Source organism: Anser brachyrhynchus, assembly GCF_964034855.1.
Source record: "Anser brachyrhynchus genome assembly, chromosome: 1".
In the NCBI taxonomy this organism is placed as follows: Eukaryota; Metazoa; Chordata; class Aves; order Anseriformes; family Anatidae; genus Anser; species Anser brachyrhynchus.
The window spans coordinates 181,121,345-181,138,341 of NC_137694.1; the positions used below are offsets into that span (position 1 = coordinate 181,121,345).

At 49.4% G+C, this 16,997-nt stretch overlaps 1 protein-coding gene across 5 annotated transcripts in view; it reads right to left on the bottom strand.

Moving 5' to 3' along the window:
- Positions 1–649: 649 nt before the first annotated feature.
- The window catches only part of TSC22D1 (TSC22 domain family member 1), a gene marked incomplete at its 5' end in the record, with an annotated part of 86,595 nt that continues 70,247 nt past the window's right edge, over positions 650–16,997 (bottom strand). For 2 of the 5 annotated variants that reach the window (XM_080561623.1, XM_080561620.1), the window contains 2 exons: positions 650–2,108; positions 2,903–2,954. In XM_080561623.1, coding sequence (XP_080417749.1) covers positions 1,848–2,108; positions 2,903–2,954 — 313 coding nt within the window. In that variant the 3' untranslated portion in view covers positions 650–1,847. Of the gene's footprint in view, positions 2,109–2,902; positions 2,955–3,322; positions 3,647–14,553; positions 14,610–16,997 lie in introns of those variants that run through there. The other 3 variants (XM_080561621.1, XM_080561629.1, XM_080561622.1) reach the window with 3 other exon arrangements.

Genomic DNA, 16,997 nt, shown 5'->3' on the forward strand with positions numbered 1-16,997 from the left:
TTAAGTCAAATTCCTGCACTCAGTTTTTAGGATGGTGCTTTCAATGGCAAAGTACTGTCCCACCAGTCTGTAAATGACTAATCATTTTATACTTCATCAGTTGGGAATACTGTAGTACCCAGGATCCACAGTAAAACTGCATACCTCTTTGCTACCCCAATTGCAGGCTGCGGTCTTGCTGTTACCTACGAGCCTTTCGCCAGTAGCTTTGTAGGTTTTGGTTCAGTTATATTTTAATCACGATTACTGAAGAGGAAATAAAACATTTTTTCCGAACTGAAAGTTCTTTTATCTTCATGAAGAACTTGGAAATTCTCCTCCACAATCCCACAAGGCACAATTAATACCAAGTTTGCACAATTTCAACTCGCAGAAAAACAACCGAGGTAAGAGCTGTGGGTGTGAAAGCGAGGTATTCTTGGCCATCCAACGTTTCAGCCCGGTCTAAGCACCAAAAGCGTCAGAGAGCATGTCGCTGCGGCTCACTGCTGGGTCCGTGCTCCTGCTCTTCTGCTCACAAGGTACAGAAAGCACCCGGTGGTGCTCCTGGCACTTCCACCCCACTTCCTCATCTCTCCGCTCAGGCAGAGCCCAATTGCAACACGTTGAAGTGACCGCGGCTGACATTATTACAACATGCAAACAGTGATTTATCAACATTGTATGCTTTATTGAAAGTTGACAAGTGCAACAGTTAAATACATTGACGTGTTACAACTGTTTAGAGAACATGCACAAAAACATATGCATACTACTATACAGATCATATGCAAAAATCCATACTGGGAAATCCGATTTTTTTGTTGTTTTTTTTTTTTTTAAATTCTTTGCTAGCAGGGTTTGATAATAAGTTTTGGAGTGGTTTTTCCTGTCTTAAACCAAACTACAATGAACAAAGATTTACTTCAAGATAATCAGCAGCCAGGGAACTTCAGAAGTTACACAAACAGCATAAATCTGCCAAATTCTGAACAGTTGCGTAGGTGCATTCTTATTTATGTAGCATTAAAAAAAAAAAAAAGACTTTCCAAACTTTTTCAGATCAGCCAATGAAACAACTAAACTTCAATCTGTACAACCTAAATAGTTACAGTTTTTCTATTTTACAAAGTAATTACACTAAATACACAAATATACAAGTAGGCAAATAACCTTCATTGTAATTATCCTATGACCCAACTGTGTGTCACCTACCTGCCTTCTATATATAATACAGCTTTATGCACCTGTCCACTGCTGCAGAAAACGGTGCAAGTATTTGCACTTAAGGTTTCAGGTGACAATTAAGTGTTAAACACTGAGTTTACCTTTCTCCCTCTTCCTCTCAGATCCTATGCACCAGTCCTCACTTTGGAACCCCAGTGCTCTATTGGGATTGAGCCATCGCCTTTCTTTTTTTTTTAAACTCCAGTCTATTTCTTCACACGTTCCAAGCTTGAAAAGCACTTGTATCGGTAGCATCACTGGATGAGTGGAAGATTTAAAAACAAACCAAAAAAAAAAAAATATTCAGGCATGCAGCTTCGTTCCTCAGCCATTTGCAGAAGCTGCTCCAGTCCCCAGTGTACTTGTGCTAATTCTCTGGAAGAAGTTTATTTTATTAAACCAACCTAAGAACAAAGACTCCTTCAAGCCAAAGGGGGAAGGGAGGGAAGAGAGGGAGAGATGAGCGCGTAACATGGTGGTGTGTGGGCGGGAAGCCTCTCGTAGTGATGCGTGCAGGGCACGGAGTCCTCAGTCCGGGCTGCGACGCGCGCTGAAATGGGTGTCGGGCGGATTCCCGCTATAGTCCTTCTCGCTCCGGGCAGTCCAGGGGCCGGCGGTCACGTCGGCGACGCCAGGGGCGGCTACGCTGAAGGCCCCGATCCCTGTGACGCCGGCTGGGCGGGCTGCTGCTGCGTCGTCCCTTGGGACTGCGAGGAGGACGGCGGGGACCCCGTCTGCAGCTGCGCCTGGAACTGGGCGAGCTGCTCAGGGCTGGCGAGCGTCTTCAGCAGCGTGTTCTCCTGCTCCAGCTGCGAGTTCTTCTCGATCAGCTCCTTGATCTGCTCCTTCAGCACCTCCACCTCCTCCCGCACGGCGTACATCAGGTGGCTCTTCACCAGGTCCTGCGGGGCGACACCCGGGGGACATCAGCGCACGGCCACACACGTGCGCCGGGTGGCGCGCCGCGGGCCACGCCCCCCAACGTCAGGCCACGCCCCCTCCCCCCTCAGGCCACGCCCCCCGCCGCTCAGGCCACGCCCCCCCGCCGCGCCGGCTGCAGCCAGTTCTGGGCGCAGGTTGCCGCATTTCCCTCCCCTGCCGCCGGCCGGCCGCGGCCGCGGGTGACGTCAGGGCGCGGCGCGGCCAATGAGCGGCCGAGTTATTTATAGCCGGTTGTTAAAGGCTCGCACTTTGCCTAGCAACAGCCGGCTGGCGGAGCCCTCCCGGGAGAGCGGCGGCTCCCGGCACCGCTCCAGCAACAAAGGGAGAGGGCGGCCGGCACCGGCACGGCACGGCACGGCACGGCCCGCACCGCGACGGGACGGGACGGGACGGGGCCGGACCCCCCCGCGGGGAACCGCCGGTTCCGAGCCCCTCCGGGTTGCCCAGGCCGGGCACGGGGGGCTGCGCCCGTTTGTACGGCGCGGGATGCCCCGGGAGAGAAAGAAATAAATTAAAAAATAAAAATTAAAAAGCAGCAAAAAAAACCGAGGAAATAAGGCAAAACGCTGCGTTCTGCCCCAACCCACCGGCACGGAGCCGTCGCGCCCTGCCCGGCCGCGGTGGGACACAGCCCCGCGGTGAGCAAAGCCCCCAGCCCCGGCAGACCCTGAACGTGAAACCCTAAGCACGAAGCCCTAAGCGCGAAGCCCCGCCGCCTCCCGGTGCTGTCCGGGGCTCCCGGCGCCGTACGTACCATCGCTTGCTCGATCTTGTTGTCGATCGCTACCACGCTCGCACCGGAGGAGCTGCGAGAAAAAGGAAAAAAAAAAAAACATAAAAATCAAAATAACGATCAGAGGGCGTCGGGGCGGCTGGATCCCTCCCGAGCCCCGGCGGGATGCTGGGGCTGCAGCGCTGCGAGCGGGGCGGCCGCCCCCGGGCTTCCCCCCCCGGGCACGGCGGGGGGACGGCGCTGGGCTGGGGGGCGGCGGCCGCGCTCCCTGCCCCTGTCCCGGTCCTGATGCCGGTGCCGGTCCCGGTCCTGGTCCCGGTGCCGGTGGGGGCAGGCGGGCAGCGGTGCGGCTGGGCGCGGACAAAGGATGCGGCCCCGGGGGTCGTGCCGCCCCCCTACCCCCCCCCCCGGCAGAGCCCCCCCCTCTCTCTCTCTCTTTACCTACTGTCGAGCCTCAGGGAGGAGCTGTCGGTGCCCAGCAGGGACGAGAGGAAGGAGATGGAGAAATGCCGCAGCTGATAGACCCCGAGATCCATCGCCACCGCTCTACAACATCGGGCGCTCATGCGAGCGCGGCCGGGAGCGCTCCCCGCGACGGCGGCCACACGGGGGGACCGGGGCGGGGGGGGGACGCCAGGGGACACACGCGGGGACGGGGGCTACCGGGGGGGGTCCGTGGCCGGCCGGCGCCGGGCGAGCCGCGGGGCGAGCTGCGGGGCCGCGCCGCACAAAACCCGGCCATCCCGGCCCCCCCCAGCATTTATGCGCCGCCGCCGCCGCCCATTGGCTGCGCCGCCGGCTGGCCCCGCCCCCTTCCTGCATCTCATTAAGCCCCCCCTCCTCCTCCGAGCTCCCCCCCCCCCGCTCCGAGCACCCCCCGGACCCCCCCCCCCTCCCCTCCGACCTCCCCCCCAGAGAGGGGGGCGTGGGGATGGGGAGGGGGATGCACAGCCCCTGCCCCCCCCCCGTCACTTTAAAATGAGACTCAGAGAGGTGGGGGGGGGGTCTTGAGACCCCCCCCTCCCCCCGCAAGGCTGATCCGCCCCCCCCTCAATAAAAAAAATTCGGTAGGAAATGGTGCAATTCACCCAAACCAACTTAAAAACGCGGGGAAGCGGCGGGCAGCAGCCCGGCCCCGTTGCCTCGCCGACACCGCCACCTGCCGGCCCCCACGCGGTGTGTGTGTGTGTGTGTGCGGGGGGGGCACCCCAAACCCAGCCCAGCACGCGGCCCCACGCGGCCAGCGCCATGCCCTGCGGGGCCCTGCAGCCCCACACGTGTCCGGGGGGAGCAGGAAGGCGCGGGGTAATCGTCTTAGGGCTAAACACAGCGCCCGCGTCGCGGCGGCACCCTGCTTAGCTCGCTTCTCCTGCCCCCGGCCGCCAGCCCTCCATTCACACGGCCGGTGGCACCCAATTTCCCCCCCCCCCAAAAAAAAAACCAACCCCAACACAACCGAAGCAAACCACCTGCAAATTCACCAGCAGGGAAAGCGGGAGCAACGCATTACGACACGCACACCAGGCTCCAGCTTCCCACCTCGCCCCCGACACCCCGCGCACCTCACAAGCGGTCCCGGCAGCTCATCACCTGCACGGGAATCCCTACCGGCCCCTGGCCCAGGCTCGATCTAAAAATTAATGTTTTACAGAGGGCTGGGCTTGAAAAATCAGGAACTCCTCAAACGGCTCCTCAGCGGGGCAGCTACGCGGGATGCCAGGATGAGTAAAAGCGCAGCTGGACACCAGCTCAAGGGGCAACGGCGGTCCCCTGAGGCCCTGACTCCACAAGATAGGTTGGGTATAAAAAGGGGAGCAGCCCCACCTCCTGTATTTAGATCCATATAGATCCATGTAAAATAACTCACGTGAGGATGGCAAACCTGTGGGCTCGGACAGACATACCCTCGAAAAGCCTGCTGTGCTGTTGCAAGACGTGCACCTGTGTTTTTACACATGCAAATGAAAATCAAGTCATGGACACACTGTAGGACTGTTGTTGCTGTCCTAATGACTGACAATTATGAAATCAGCAGAACGGTGACATTTAATAATAACAAAAAAATGCTATCATCCTCTAAATCAACAAATAACACTGCCCTCTTCCAACCTATATTAATAAATGTCCATGAATAAGAGGGAGGATCCCAAGCCCAATCCCCACTGAAGTCCTTAACCATATTCCATCAACTTCAGTGTGGGCTTTCAGCAAATTCCTCCGCTTATTTTTAGCTGCCTACGAGCCCGGGTTGTGATTCAACAGAAAGCTGTCAGCTGCGTAAGTAGGACTGCGCATTAACATGCATGCTCTGCTCTGCCCACCCTATAAAAAAAAACAAAAGCTCGAAGTGTCCCTCTACGGCTGGGAGAGCGGCGAGCTCTCAGATCTCGGAAACAGAGAGCATGCCATGCACTACTTCCATCCCGAAATCTGGTGGAAGAGGAACGGGGCACCTCTCGTCATGGTGATCGTTGAGGTTCTTGCCCCAACTCCCCTCCACCTGCCTGCCAAGGGCAGTCGTAATGCCATATTTAAAGGTTTCCCCCCCTATTGCTGTTGTGTATACATGAAATACAGCGATCTGTAGAAGAGCTAAGGGAAACACTCCTCCAAACACCCCTTCTCCTCGCTTGCTCATCGATTTGTCTCCTCCGCTGCACCAGGAGGTGGCTGTTTGGGCTCGCTCAGCTCCCCTCCAGCTCTAGGAGGGGGTCAGGAGGATGACTTTGCTGTTGCTCAAAGAGGGGTTGCTGAGCGGGGTAATACAGGGCTAAGCAAGCAGCTCGCAAGCGCTATTCAGAAATAAATCAGATGCTTGCATCGAAACACATACCAGAGCCGGCAACTTTTTAGCGAGCTTCGGCTTTTGTGGTGTTTGAGGTCTGAAATGCCGTTTCTCCCATTAAATAATTTCCTCTTGTCTCAATTTAATCCCACTAAGCGCTCCTCTTTGAAGTGCTTTTCATCTTGAGCACATAATGAGGTAAGCTGCAGCACAGAATCGTTTTGTCTCTACGCGAGTCTGCTTCGGCACATTTCTGTGTGCTTGTTTAAAAAAAAATGTCGCTTTATCTATCAAGTACCTCGTCAAGGTGGGCTTCCTTCAGGTGCCAGCACGGGAAGCCCTGGACAAGCATCTCCCGAAGCTGAAATGAATCTTATCTTTGGACTGGGTTGCAGCAAGAGACCACACCAGAACTCACACTGGGAGACGGTGACTTCCGTCCCAGCCGCTTTCATCTCACTCACTACAGACCCCGCTCCCGTGGATTACAGTTTTCAGCTGTAACAATGGCACAATTCATAAGTTTTTTTTAAAAAAACCTTAATTGCTCAAGAAAAGGACTACAGAAACTGGATTCTAAGACACCCAACTCTGCGCTTCACTTGGAACGTGAAAATGGTCAAAAAATGATAAATTCTGCCTTAACAGTCAACAGCTCAAAGCTAGAGGTATCCTATAGGCATCGACAGCTATTTTCCCAGCATCAAACTTCTGTCAAACTGCTCAAACCTAACAACCTGAAGAAACAACTCTGGCTGCACTTGAAATCAAGGGCTGAAGGGTTACTTATTTCAATAGGCAATGATTTTTTTCCTCATTTCAATGAAGGCAAGAGGTAGAGAGAAATTGTACGATAATTTCTTTCCCCTCAGTAAGTCAGATTTTTCTATATACAGTAAGGACCAAGAAAAAACCAAAAACGTAAGTTAGGAACACAATCTCAGCCACCTTCCTCCTCCAGCTTCAAACCTGTAGCCCTGATCTTTGTTTAGAGACCCCAAGCCAACGAGAACCCACTGCTCAGCTCCAAAGGCTGACACCTTTTTTATTTCTTGTCTGACTTCTGCAGATTTGTCTGCACACCTCTTCTAAATCAATAGCACAGTATCTATTACCAAGCCGTTTCGGGGTTTCGCCAACTGTGTGCTCCATCTCTCACAAAGCAACAAAACTATTTGCGTCTACAATTTTGTCTGTGATGAGGAAGTTGTATTTACGCCTATGAAAAACAATAAAGGGAAAGCCATGCAAGATGCAGTACACTAGCAGTGTTATTACTTTTTTTGCCGGATGTGAGAACAGAACTAAGTATGCAGAGGACAGAATACCAGCACCCTACCGGGGCTCTGGCAATAGCCTGGCAGAAGCCGTAATTGCACCACACACACAGGTACCGCGCTGGGCATTCGGCACGGGAGGCAGAGCGACGCGTTTAAAAGCGAGGAGATAACCGGGTAAGATCAGAAGACAGCCAAGGAGTGGTTCTCGCCGGCCCCTCTGAGGATATCCTCCCTCTTTTTTTACAGAGAACTAATTGCTAAGTCAACTCCAGTTGTTTTAATAAGAGAATTATAGGAAATCTACTCGTTTTAATGCCGGTAAAATAAAAGATAAGGTCTGTATGGAGTACCTGGATATTAGCAAGCACAGAGAGGATCCCCTCTTACCGGTCACAGCGCACTCCGCAAGGAAATCCGAGCCATCTTAAAGCAATTGTGATGTTCGGGACATTTCTTTCCCTTAGCTCATCCATAGATGGCTATCTAGCGATGCGGTTGGGATGAAGGACCCTGCTCCGCGCACATCCGTCGGGTTAAGTTTCAAAGTCCCCTCTCGGAGTCAAGCAAGGTTTATCATAGCTCGAATACTGAAATTGCATCCAGATGCTGCACCACCTAAATTTAAGGACTTGCACATTTGCAGTAACATCTAGTCGGGGAATCACAGGCCTCCCGGATTTCATAATCCAAGCTTAAAATGACAGTGTAAAATATTTGCCTTAATGAAAAAAATCCTCCTCGGTATCCCGTAAACTGCTTTTAAACCAAAGACTGCGAGCAGGAAGAGATCCACCAAATCTGTTGGTACCCTGTAAGTTTTAAATGAGACCCAGGAATTGATTTGTATTTCTCACACACACCAAAAAAGCTGCACACAACCTCACTCTGTGTGCTGTTGCTATCCCCAGGATGGCAGGGGAGAAAAACATTTAGTGCCATAAAACAGCATATGTGGAAAAGCGACAAAATGTCACAACTTCAGGTCTCACTACCCCAAGCATGGAGCTGAAATTCATTTTCCCTCTCTGTGAAATTGTTTAAATCATTCTAGATTTAACTCCTAAAAAGAGCATTCTATTCCCTGGTCTTATGTGCAGCTTTCATGCACCGTGCTTTTCTCAAAGCTGAGGAGAACACCTTGGAGTAAAAGCCACTTACGTTAAAATTTAATCCCACTTGTTCTCCTGACTGCGCAAGAGTGGTTTTTTTTTTTTCCTAACCATCTACTCCAGAATTAAATGAAGAAGGGAGGAAAGAGAGTCACCGGAGCATTTCGAGTTACACCTAACATAACAAAAGAAACACAGCGAGTATAGGAAGTGGTTTGGCACGGTGACACAACAAGCATTTGGGAAGTTCTGCACTAACCAGCATCTCTGCCCCAGAGGGCAGACGCCGGGACGGTGGCACACACACACACCCCTCACCTTGCACAGCACGCAGCAGGATTTCATCATCAAATTAAAAAAAAAGATGATTTAACCTAGGACTGAGAGTCACCTTACTCTTTTTTTCAACTCTCTGTATCTTATGTGTCCCTAAGGCTGCCAAAAAGTCACCCAGCTACAACCAAGTCACACAAAGCGGGAGCACTGGGTCTTACCTACTGGTGCTGAGCACGTGTGGGGCATGGTAGACCTTAAATCCTCCCCATCTGCCCTGTCCTCAGCCCCCTGTAAAGCCTGTGCCCCTGATGCATTTTTTCACTACTAATCTTTTCCTTCCCCCCCCCTCCGCCCTTTTATTTGTGCCCCCAAAACTATACTGGGAAACTGGATGAGTTAATTTAACCACATGAGAAATTATTCAGCACAACAGCAGGCGTATACTTCTCACCACATAGTGCTTCTCCTCTGTTTTTCCTTTTCAACTCAACGCATGAAAGCAAGCCTGTATTTCAGACAGAAGCACATCACACCAGAAGCCAGAACAAAACTGCTACGAGCAAAAAGTCCATACACTGCAATTAAAAAGCATCATCCTGTGGTCTTCAGGAAGCTTCAAAAGAAGTTCTCTACTCCAGCTCCTACAGAAATGATTAAAAACAGTCAATGATGGTCAAAGGAGAAAAATGTGGGAACACAAGACTAAGATCACAGTGCCTAGGACGTGGAACCCCAACTGCCATGGAGGAGGATGTAGGTAAGCCCCTACCCTACACCTGATGCAGCACATCACCACCACTATTGTGTGCAGAGCCATTTTTAAGGCCATCCTGGTGAGTAATAATTAGCCCAGGACACTGCAACTCAGTGAACCCAGGAGGCCCAACTTGCAGGTGTGTGTCTTAGACCTTCTTGAGGCCAGAGGTGGTTTTAGGGGCACTTACAGCTTTTCCTGCAACCTTTTTGCAGACTTCTCTTCTGGATGCATCCCCTGGAGACAGTAAGGTGAGTTCAGTGCCACTTTCCTCCCTCAGCAGGTAACTGGATGCAAGTCTTATCAGCGTGCCTGTTCCTCACCCACAACTTCAGTCTCTGTGCAGTCACAGAGAAAGGGCTTCAAAGGTGTCAGCAATATCACTGGACAACTGAGGGAGTGTTTCAAATCAAGTCCACTGTATCTCCTGGCTCTAGTGCATGTACGTTAACCAAATCCCTTCATTTCCAAGCATTCAGGGCACTGCTTCAGCTGTGCCTGGGCTTACAGCTCATCATCTTTAGGTAGCTTCCTAAAAAAATCAGGAGAAAATTCAAGAGCTGCTATTCCATCCAAGCAGAAGCACAGGCTGTGTTCACTCTGGTGTATGTAAAGCCACGCTTACACCCGAGTGAAGACTTCCATTTACAGGAACCAAAATCCACCTACCTCCAGTTACTCAGGAAGCAAGGGGGGAATTTCCAGAACCATGCAAGAACATGACCCGATTTAGCACGGCTATTGCACACTGCGGGGCATCCCGAAGCCTCCCTCCCTTACCAACCACCAAGTCAGGCGTTTGCTGGACGATGCCTTCATCGTGCCCAGCCTGTGCTTTTGCTTTCCCTTCCCGTGGAAAGGAGGAGGAGAGGAACCTGATCTATGCCCACGCCTCGAGCCAAGTGAGCCTGAGAAGCGGGTGGCACAGCTGAAGCCTGGAGCAGAGAAGTTCTCCTGGCCTCCTTGCTCTGGGCAGAGCTTCTGTGACTTAGAGACACGTTCCCACAGAGCACTTCCATGTGAAATATGTTGAAATTTGCCTTGCTCAAGGAAGAAACTGTAAAGCCATACAGATGTGGTGCTTGGTGTAAAGACTACGAACGGAGGTGTGCTCGAAAACTACTTGAAATTACCTAACGATAGCTGAATAGGTATTTCAATCCGATCCGACTTTGCCTTAAGGCTCTGAGAGATGTACTACCTGTTTTAACACAGCTTTTCTTTCCTGTAGCCCTGCCACACTGCAAACCAGAGAGCAGCCAGCACGCAGATGTGCGAGCTCAGCACATTTTGAACATGTCCCTGGAGCACCTTCCAGGCCAGAGACTGCAAACGGCTGGCAGAGCTCCATGTCATTTACAGGGGAAAAAAAAAAAGCCAAAGGCCTTGTTCTCCTTCAAGCGGGGTCCAGCCTTCCCCGGTACCCTGCTACCACTCTTTAGGGCTTTCTTTAGGGCTTTCTGTGAAGCCCTCGTTCTCCACAGGACTGCATCTCACCCTGAGCCTGCTGGAGCTGCGCTGGCCACGCCGAGCAGACAGCGCTGACATTTAGCCACCCTTGAGCCAGACGCTGCAAACAGCAGAAGATGTACTCTTCATCTCCTAACGCACAGCCTGCGAGGATTACAGCACGTTATTTCATAGCTGTTCAGTACAAGGGTAATCATCTTTATGGGGAGCTGGCTGAGTTTATGAATGGGGCCCTGGTTATGAAGCAGTCCAGTCCGTTCCCTCACACTGATGATGATTTCCTGGTGGATACCTACCTAAAATACATTTCGTAAGCTATTCCGAGAGCCTTTCGTACAAAGCAAGGTCTGAAGTCATTTACAGGCTGCACCAGGAACATAACACTTCTTCAAAACTATTATCTAATCCTCCAGAAACCACTGTCACCAAGATGACACCTTGAGCCTTTACAGCTGAAAAAACAACCCTGAAAACAAAACAAAAACCCCACAAACCCCAATCCCGAGCAATTCCAGCAGCAGAAGCGTGAGATCAGTAACCTGTTTAGCAACGCACGGGAGTCCCCAACAGCTCCCAGGTGCATTTCCTCATTCTCAGGCGAGGTGTTAGCCCAGGTGCCCAGCAGCAGGCGCGTTGAGCTGCCACACCACAACCGATTTGGAAGGAGAGAGGGCCTCCGCAGCCATCCTGGGCTTAAAGTCCCTCCTCGGGGAAGCACGGTGGCAGTGCCCCCCCAAGCAAGGGACAGGCCACCTCTTCCAGAAACACCCCTGGGCAGCCTGCCATGGCGGAGTCATCGTCTGCTCTGACCCGGTACAGCGCAGGGGAATTCCTCTGACTCTTCCCGGCTGCTGGAGGCCCTGGGCAGGTAAGAGGTAACATCAGCCAGCAGGTCAAGCGCAAGCGATGGTGACAAGTTATAAACAAAAACATCGGGAAGTGAACGTTTGAGTCACAGGGTAGCGCTGGTGCAGCCAAGCCAGGCTCCTGCCTTCAGCCAGTTTGCCCGAACCTGTTCCTCAGCCCCGTTTCTGCAGCGCTGAGCATTGTAAAGCTGGCCGCTGATAAACCAAAGCGGGCAGAAAACAACCACTGAATGGGTTCAGGTGTCAGAGGAATTTACTTGTACTGATGGACTGAGAGATGTCAGTGTACTCGAAACAGTCCTCGAAAGGACTGAGACCTGTTTAACTGGAGGAACAGCTACCTTTAAAGGAGAAAATGCTGGGTGCTGTCAATTTTTTTTTTTTATTTCACTTATCAGAGCACATCTATTTAGTATTTTCTTAATGATGAATTAAAGCCTACCTTTTAAAAACAGTAGGAAGGACTAGCCCACAAATACAGTGGGCTTTCCACCCCTTGGTATCATCAGATGGAGCCCATCATCAGAGTGACTGGATGCCCTTCGTTAAGGTACCCTTAAACCAAGCTGAAGGTCTTCGAGTGCAGGACAGGATAACCTAAACATACGGAAGTTTCTGTCCCTGCCCTTCAGTATTGTTCATGTATTTTAAGCACCTACAACACACTTCAGCAAGCCAAGAACTTGGCACTCGCCCCCAGTACTCCTTTCTTCCAGCTGATGCCATAACCAACAGGCTGAAGCATCTTCTGTTTTTTTTTTTATTCCTTCTCCTTTCCCAGACCCAGGTCGTCTCCATTTCCAACCACGTTTCAAGAAGAAATACAGAGGACACCACAGCACTGTTCTTTCAGTATCAAGATGGAGAGGCACTGATATGCAACAGATCTCAAGCAGACAACTGACTGCCTGCAGTTTGACTACAAAGGAAGCAGGAGCTCATGCACACCCGTATCGTCCCTATTTCCAGCTGCCCAGGAGCATGTAGGAATTTGGGGGTCACTTTTCCAAAGCACTGTGGAAGAGCTCAAGTGCCTAGAATCTAGATCTTGGACTTCATTCATAGAATCATAGGATGGTTTGGGTTGGAAAGGACCTTAAAGACCACCCAGTTCCCACCACTGCCATGGGCAGGGACACCTCCCACTAGATCAGGTTGCTCAAAGTCCCACCCAGCCTTGATGGGCATGCTGGCAGCTAAGCTTACAACGAAAAAGTGTAAAATATTTAACTATTAAAAAAGCCCTTCTCAGTCCCCTGTAAACTGCCATTGACCAAGGACTGCACATGGGGGAGTGAGAGGGGATGAACAACTGTGTGTTAGCATCCTGGAAGTCTGAAATGAAACTTCTGACCTGGGATTCATTTTTCTTTCCTACAGAAAGCTGCACGCAGCTTCACTCGCCCTGCAAAGGCACCGTGTCTCTAACCTGGAGAAGGCCAAATGCTTCTTTGGATTCGGCCTATGCATTCAGTAGGGTCAGTTTGGGAAGGAAAATACGACCATGTGCAATATTAGCCAAGAACAGCTGCAAAAGCAGTTAAGGGTTTCTCCTTCACTTGTAACCCCTGGTGACGTGACAGTCATTCAATCTTAACTTAGAGAACAGCAACTAGAGCAAAACCAGCATCTCTGCACGAGACACTGAAGGAAACAAAAGCAAATAAGAAGCAAACAGGAAGCAGCCTGCTGAAAACGTGCAGCAGAGAGCACCCAAACTCTCAGTATAAAGCTAACATGCAAATTGTGTTTTACGAGCAGAGGTGCTGCATCATACTGCTGCGTATCAGTAAAATTAGGAACAGCCAAACACCGTGACAACGCCAAAAGCTTAAAGAAAAAATTCACACACCTCTACCCCATCACACATTTTCACTACACTATGTAATACACTAATTCCTGGTAGGAAAGTCTTCTCAGTATTACACTTCTTGTCCAGTAAGATATGACGACAGAGGTTATGGCTGTATACACACACTGCTTGGGTATGAAATACCCGTTGTCATCATTTTGAATTGCTATTATAGACGATTTCCATTACACTGGGTCCATAGGTGTTCAGATGAACTGACGTAGTATAACTTAACATTCATGTGAAAGTTCAAGTGTATGTTCAGAAACTCTCAGCCACTGAGGAGAATTTAAAAAGATTAAGTTTCTTTTAAGTTTTCATTGCACGAACTGAAAGTTTTTAAAAAGGCACCACTCACAGAGGAAAGCTATTCTCCACAGGCACTAACAGACATATGACAAGGTAAAATGTACTAGCAACTATTTGTCAAAAAGTTATTTTAGGGCAAGATTTTTGTTTTAAGGGTGTGGTGTAACAAAAGCACCAGTTCAGAGATTCGAAGCTATGAGGAACACGTCCCATGTTTCCTCCCACTGAAGGCTATTTGTCTTTTGTGCACAGACCGATAACTAAGCAGCATCCAAAGTAGGGCATTTCCCCCCCTCTATCATGGATTTTAAATCAGCTCAGTAAAATAACTGTTCCCATTCACCAAATTACATGGTATTTCTTCTGAACACTAGGGGAAACAGATCAAAGTAAAGTGTGCATTGTGTATTTCCCTGTTTATGTGCAAAATTAGGTTAATAAATGCAACTTGCAGAAGACCTAGTTGTATTTCATCACCTTTCCAAACATTCAGCATGGCTGAATAACTACACTTTGAATGTGTGTCAAGGTGGAAGATGCTATATCCTATTTCTGAAACACACAAAGTTGTTTGATAACATGATTCAAATCATGTTCAAATTCTCATTTTTGGTTCAGCAGTACCTCACCTAGGTTTCAGAATGACTCCAGTAACACGTTTTTGAAAAGAGAAAAACATTTTCCATTCATGCTTTTTTATAATAGGGATTATTTTAAATATCGCAGTAAAGATTTTTCAAGACACACAGACTTTTAGTGAATGAGTAAACCACTCTGCATGACACAGTACTCTCAACCAGTATTACACTCGTAGCTTGAAATAGCCTGAAATGGTTTTAACAAGTGCCAAGTACTTGGGTTTAGGAGAAGCATTTAAGTACTTGCTCAAACAAAATAGTTTAAGAAACCCTTATAATAACAACACAGAGACGAGTAAACCAAGCATCGAAAAATTTAAACTTTCTAAATACCTCTTTAGGTGCTGTTCCAATTCCAAGAATAACACTTTCATGGTTATTCCGTCAGAGCCCCGTTTCTGGAGAAATGTCACTTTCATTGATGTATCTATTTAGTACCTGCTGATTAGTTCCCCCAGACCGAGAGCCTGAAGAAATACCTTTCAATCCTTGGCAGCCGTGAGATTAGCATTAGCATTCCACTATTAACCGCGAGCCCTGAACTCCGCAGCACTTTCAAGAATCACAAAGCCTTGCCCGTTAAAGATTATCCACTTGCTCCTATTCAAAGTTTGCAGAGTTTAATAGCGGCTGGTCACGATCAACAAAAACAAGAAGGGCAAACGGTGACGACACCGCAGATCTTGGGATCACATGGTTTTCTGTTACATAAAGCATCAAGAGAGATTAAAATCTTCACGATTACGTTTTCAAATCTCAAACAAATGCATCTGCTTTCAGCAGCGCCCGTTTCTCTAATTCAGACTGCTCCCGCTTTTTGCGAAGCAGGGGATCATTGCTAACAGGTAGCTAGTTCTGCGTAAGGTCAGCTGAGTTGTACTGTTCCTCAGATCAGAGTCCCAGCACTTAATGACAGCTGTAATTAAGACACAGAACCAATGGCACTGGGTTAGCCCCAAAAAAATTTACACAGGCAAATCCTACCCCTGCCTGCTATCACCACAAGCACTGGTGACGAGTTACAGACATGATTGATTCATTTGAGCCTTCTCCTGCAGGCCACATTAAGGTAACTCGTCTGTCCTCCTGAGCCCTGTATCAATTCAAAATTCACCTGAATGCTGTGTATTCCTCCTCACAAACACGTATCACCATAGGGAACTGTATTATGTATACAACACATCTGATTAACTACAAGCCTACTCACACAGGTCCCACCACCCAAGACCAATTCAACACGTTCCTTACTCCTTACTCTATTAGGGTGAAAGCTTTCAGTGCAAACCCAAGTTACTACCTACAGTGTACTTAGAGAAGCAAACAGGATTCACCTTCCCAGTCCATACGTGATCCGGACAGGCAGAGAAACCCCCTCCCCACGGCAGTGGGATATCAAAGCACAACTGCAAGAACCACAGCCACACAGGGGGGCACGGGCATTGAGGTTACACACTCCCAACAGACCAAGATCATAAAAACGCAGAAATAAAGCCAGGAATTTAACCTAGCAAATATTCCTTGGGTGTATCTCTGACTGTTAAAGCGGTATCAGATGCATTTCTCCGGTAGGATTCGCCTTACAAGACTAAATAGGAAAGAAAAAGCAGAAGGGCCAAGCAAGGTGGCTCGGTGAACATCTATCTGTTACTCAGCTGCATTTCTGTTGCACCTTGCTACGACACTGATGAGGCGACTCAGATGGCAGCAGAACCAGGTGTTGCAGGATAAAAAGAAAATCTAGCCTGGCTCAGGGGGAGGAAGGCACAGGGCGGCAGAAAACCAACCCCACCTATTTGAATCGACCAGTCGAACATCGCATGAAGGGAGTATTTTGGCTAGGAGTCAGAAAGGCAGCAAACGGACAGAAGTAACGCAATTTTGGGCAGAGGGGGAGTAGCTGCCCACTCCCAGAGCCAAGGGGGAGTTCAGATAACTTAGGCTGGGCATCAGAGCTGCCGTGTGAAGCACTGCATAGTGAGAGGCTTCGGACAAGAACAATTTCTAACGAACCCTACTGATAGCATCACCTTATCTATCACTTATCCTACAGCCTCCCTTGGCATCCTGTACACTCCACAGCTGACTGCAGGATTGCCATCAGTGGCAGCCAGGCTTGACTGAACCTATATCCCACAGAGCTGCACCAACACACGATGGCTTCAGATTTTAAGCTGCCCTTCCCGCAAACCTCTTTAACATCCTTTTTGCCATCTGTGCTGCCTGTGTTCCCCTCTCTAAAGCTGCACTATTGACATCAGCGAGGAAGACAGCCTTTCTCCTTAGCTACTGTGCATACAGCAGTCACAGATGTCCTGCAGGGTGCTTGAGCCAACGAATACACGAGTACGTTGGCATGGGAAAGGACAAAAGCAGCGATGTTAACCTTTTACTTGGACAGTCTCTGCTTCCTCCTTTCCTACTCCAAGATGAGCCCTGCACAGGAGCTCCATCAGCTAGGGGCTGCGTCGAGGCAGTTAAGAACGAGGCCCAGTAAGTATGCACATCTCACCTACAGCATCACTCAGCTCCAGCGCTGCTCTGACTCGAATCTGGGATTCCTTTATAGTCAGAAGGATGATTAAATGTTAGATTACATGGGGAAAAAAAAATTCAGAGACCAATCTTTAAGCACTAAATATAATTTATGAAAGATAAATAACCTTATGTACTATCAACTCATGCCCACGCACAAATTAAAAGATACTGTAAAAAAAAAGTTATCTTTCCATCCTCCTCCTCACAAGCTTATGCCAAAATCCTTGTAATTTGCTCTGATC